Source organism: Haplochromis burtoni, unplaced genomic scaffold, assembly GCF_018398535.1.
Source record: "Haplochromis burtoni strain Fernald_Lab_line unplaced genomic scaffold, NCSU_Asbu1 Contig_168, whole genome shotgun sequence".
NCBI lineage: Eukaryota > Metazoa > Chordata > Actinopteri > Cichliformes > Cichlidae > Haplochromis > Haplochromis burtoni.
The window spans coordinates 139,005-144,335 of NW_024582529.1; the positions used below are offsets into that span (position 1 = coordinate 139,005).

Here is a 5,331-nt window from a genome sequence, read left to right on the forward strand (position 1 = left end):
TGTGTGATTTACACTGAATGTCAGAAGGATTTCAATTAGTAGTTGAGCTTTTTATTGTAAACATAAAACACAAAAGCAATTTTATTTTTTCAGTTTTTAATGAACACTGTGTTTCTTAAAGCACAGACATATTGCAGACCTTCGCACAATGACACTTCAAAATTAAACTTTATCAATATAATCCCATAGACAGTGCTGTTTACAAAGTCATATGTTATATTTCAGTTATTTACAAAAACCCACGTGCACATCATTGCAGCTACTCCGTTTAGCTTTAATCATATTTTTATGGCAGAAATGTTATTAAACAAAAGGAACAGCAGGTTTCAGATAAACGGTTTTATTGTAAACAGAGTTAGTGATGTGTAAGCAGCTGAGTAAATACTCTGGTGCTGTGTTTTATAAGCTGGTTGCTATGGATTGATATTAACTAGATTCCATGTTCATAATATTTGACTGCCATAAAAGTCTCAGCCCACTCTCCCTCTTAAGTAGCAGTAAGATACACACAGGATGGACGAAATACTTTTGATGCATTTCTCATGGTAACAAAAAAAAGACGAAAAACAAAAACAAAAACCACACGATGCAGCTTGGTACACTGCACAGTTTCCATTCATCTAACTTTCAGAATGACCTCTATACACAAGACAGAGTGTGACTAAAGCTGACTAAAGCTATTACTGGCTTTTCTTTTAGTAGTCTCACTTCCCTCTGCTTCATCACAGTTCCACTTTTCTTCTGTGACTTCAATTACATGTTCAAAAACACAACTCAGAAATGTGACATCCAGGGCTCTACTGACACACTCACATCTATGGGCAATATAGAGTCACCAGTTAACCTAACACCACTATCTGCATGTCTGTGGACTGTGGGAGGAACCCAGAGTACCCAGAGAGAACCCACACAAACACAGGAAAAACAAGCAAACTCCACACTTGCCTGTGAGTGAGGCCACAGTGCTAACCACTATATCACGTGCTGCCCACTTTGAACAACATAAAATGTAAAACAGCTTTGCAATATATCTACAACACAATAGCTTTTTCTTAAAAATAAATATTTTCAAAAATGACTTGCTCACATTTTGGAATTTTTCAAATGCACCACCAGGAAATAAAATCTGGTTTGAGAAGGAAAATGTGAAAGAAAGAGTGTCCCAGTACTTGAATTACAACATTAGTTGTTTTAATATTTTTTGCCCACTATGCAGAAATCAAGTACAAAGTGACCATCTTTATTTTTTTAAGTACACTTTTCATCTGGAGTCAAATAAGTCCTGCTCAAAACCGTATAGGTACAGATGAACTATTATGCTTATATGCTTGTAGAAAAACCTAAAGACCAAAAGAGGAGTGGACTGCATTAGACTGCATTCTACTACTTGGCATAATTTAGATAGCTATCCTTCACATCTTACTTTCACACTTTACTGATATTAATCAATGGATAAAATAAATAAACAACCTTTTGTTTGGTGGTTGGATGCTAATTATGGCTTTAGTTACAAAAAAGTTGCAGTTATTAACATAAAAATTCCATATCAGTAAACAACAGTAGACTATTTTCTCTTTGTTGAACAAACAAAACAAACATGAAAAATAAAACTGTGCAGTAACTGTACAAGCAGGCTGTCCAAGACGTCTGTATATCATTGAGCATTGTCTGACAGGCTTCTGTGTCAGTGTGTGACCCTAGCTATTCAAGCTTGTTAGCATTAGCTGATTATTAGTATGCTGCCCTCTTGTCTAATCTAAACATATTTTTTCTTTGTTTTCTTGAATTATTTTATCCACACAAACTTACCTGTTTAAATCTGGTTCTTTAGTCCCTAGGTTGGTGTGGATAATAATAATGTCACAATCGTGTAGTACTTTGATATCATGGAGGGGTGTCAGTTTGATAATTTATCTAATATACTCATTTTGTCCTTATCCTCTCTTGTGATACATCAACCCAGCTAATAAGGTGGACACGAACACTTCTCACAGCTCCTTTTTTATTTTATTTTTTGAGCCACTGTGGATCAATCCAATCATAGGTGAAGACTTTCTATTTATTTCATTACCAGTGTATGTATCATATAATGATGATATTGTGATAGGTTTGAAACATGTCCTGCAAGCTTCAGGATCAATAGAGGGAAAACTTAAACTTTAGCCACACCCATTGCTGTCAGACCTGATCCCTCCGCTATGAGAGCGCTGTGCTTTGACACCGAGGTTTCATCCAAAGAGCGATCGTTGGAGTGAGTTGTCTGTCCATCAACATCGTCTGCCAGAGCTCTTTTGTAAACACCCATCAGACTCTGCCGGAATCGCCCCCTCACATCTAGCCCCATGCAGAAGTACAACAATGGGTTCACACAGCTGTTAAAGTAGGCAACACCCTTTGCTACAGGGTACCAGATTTTCACCACTACATTTTTATTGTCCACCATCTTCACCAGTAAGAGGCAATGGTAAGGTGCCCAACACAGGAAGAAGGCAATGACCAAACTTGCGAGTATACGCAGGGGGCGGGATTTCCCTGACAGGCGGGTGCGTCTGATTCCTACAGCGGCCAAGATATAACAGACCAGAATCACCATGAAGGGAAATATGAAGCCACACAGGAAGCGGATGGAGTAGAGAGCAGCTTTGGTGCTGTTGTACCCCTCTGCCTTCTCCTTCGGATCCACAGAGCACTTACTCAGGTTCTTCTTGCCCAGGTAGACTTGGCGATGGATGAAGTAGGGAACGCTGAAGAGGACCGCTGCGATCCAGACGCAGACCGCCACCATCCTCGCTACCCACATGGTGCGTCGACGCTTTGTGAAGATGGGCTGCCAGATGCAGAGCACTCGATCCAGACTGATCACAGCCAGCAGGAAGACAGAGCAGAACATGTTGGCATATTTGAAGAAGCCATTGAACTTGCAGACGAAGAGACCAAAAGGCCAGTGCTCAAAGAAGAGCTTCTTAGTGAGAGAGAAAACTCGTGTAAAGCAGAAGATCAGGTCTGCTATCGCCAGATTCACCAACCACACGTTGGTGACCTTTGGCTGTGGATGAAGAAGAAAATAAAACAACAATGATAACAGGAACATAAAGAAAATCAAAGCCATTATTTAAATGAAGCACGTAACCTGATTTTGATGGCACCGAATTGCCATTATCATTTGTGCATCACTAGTACGCGCCCTCATCTGCTGTTTTTACCTGGAAACAGTTTGGCCTTAAACCTGGTAACCACCCATTACTAGTGCTGTCCTGCAGGGTAAAGTAAGTACCTTGAGAAAAGTGTTAACCATGTCCTATTGGGTCAGGTAGAGGGGATCGATATGTTTGCAACAATAACAACTGACTACTCAGTGGACTGACCACATTCAAAACTGTTAGTTAAACATATATTTATATATAAATTTAGCCACACTATCCACTTTTACAAGCAACAAATCCCCGGTCAGGCATAATGTGTTGTGAGTAATTCCTCATAATTTCTTCTTCTTACATATTCACGGATTCCTTTAGGATTCGCCTCTTTGGTGGGTTTCCTCATCTTTTCCCCCTTTGCCTCCAAACTGCTCAGCCCCAGCTGTTTCTCTGATGTACTAATTTTTAATCTTGTTCATTCTGATCACTCCCAATAAAAATCCTGGCATATTCACCTCTTCACTCAGCCTCCTGTCTTTTCGTTAATGTCACTGTATTCAAACCATTAATCATAGCATGTCTCACTAAACCTTCTCTTGTAAATCTCCTCTTTCACTCTTGCTACTTTCTTCTTCTCTGTTTTTTCTTGTCAGTTTGGATAGTTGAACACAGGTAGTGAAGGCAGATGAGTTCAAATATCTCGACTCCCTGCATGTCCATCAGTTTCACACACATGTATTTGGTCTTGATTTTACTGACTTTCATTCCACATCTGTCCAGAGCATACCTCCACCTCTCCAGGCTCACTTGCTCTCACTATGATCACAATGTTATCTGCAAACATCACAGTCCACAGAGACTCTTGCCTGGCCTCATCTTTCAGCCTGTCCAGCACTACTTCAAACAAAAAGGGCCCAGATTCCTGATGCCTTCAACCCATCTGTAACTTTTATCACACATCCTACCACCATCTCACTGTCCTCATGTCGTCATGTCCTGCACCACCCTCACATACTTCTCTACCATTCCTGACTTCCTCATACAGTATCACAGTTCCTCTCATGGAACCTATCATATGCTTTGTCTAAATCCACAAAGACACAGAACAACTACTTCTGACTGTCTCTGTACTTCTCCATCGACACTCTCAAGACAAGACAAGACGTGACATTATTATTGCTCTTTCTCTTCACAGAGCCAAGCTTCTGCTCACTGATCATTACTTCTCTTGTTAACCCTTTGCCAAACTCTTATTTCTTTAGCTATGACACACTTGGACATAAGCTTTTTAGGACTTAAGTTGATTTCCTTATACGCGAGTTTTGCCTATTTTGAAGGTTAAATTAAAAAAGGATTGCGTGAGATAAAATGTTGACTAGAATTGCATTTTTAATTTGTATCACTTTTCATGAATAATCCCACATTTTAAACCATCTTACAAAGTTTTAGCATGAGCAAAAACAGCTAGTGTGAATCTTATGTAACAAAGAAAAGAGCCCCTATACTCAAGTGAATTTTCCCGGTTACAGCTCCCAGCAAAAGTTACAAACAGGGGACAAATTGTTGTTTTTTTCTTTTCTTTTAAGTTGCTTTGGGTTTCCTGTGTTGGTGCTGTGACACTGACAAAGTCACATATCTGTGCTGTCTTCTATCCCAATATGTTATTACCCAAATATTACTGACACTTATCAATCAATCAATCAATCAATCAATCAATCACGCCTTTATTTGTCACATGCAATGTTACACATACATGTTACCTGCAGTGAAAACCTGCAGTCTTATAGGGAGTTGTAAAATATTAAACTGTAAATATTAAGTTATTTCAAATATATGACACACTCCATATCTACCTTAAGTTTGAATCCAGCCACCCAGATCACCACAGAGTTCCCTGTGATGCCGAGTACGACAGTCAGTGTGTACAGGATGATGCTGACATTGTCCATGATGGCATCAATGTCCACTGAAAGAGTGAGTGGACTGCAAGTGATGAAGTCCTCTCAGTGAACCCGTCTCACTGAGACTAAACTAAAAAACCGGAAAAAAAAAAAAAATAGAATTAATGAAGCTAAATTATTAGATTAAAATGTGACAGGACTGTGTAAGACTTGTTTTTGAATTGGCTGGGCTGTCTGAAATATGGGTTACTGTGGGTTAAAAAAAAGTTGGTCTGCAGGACAAACCAAAAAGC

General features: G+C 39.4%; 1 protein-coding gene across 1 annotated transcript in view; it reads right to left on the minus strand.

The window, feature by feature from the left end:
• Positions 1–56: 56 nt before the first annotated feature.
• Positions 57–5,331, minus strand: part of LOC102290436 (fMet-Leu-Phe receptor) — a gene marked incomplete in the record, with an annotated part of 29,720 nt that continues 24,445 nt past the window's right edge. The window contains 2 exon segments of the mRNA XM_042225332.1: positions 57–3,046; positions 4,991–5,103. Coding sequence (XP_042081266.1) covers positions 2,153–3,046; positions 4,991–5,103 — 1,007 coding nt within the window.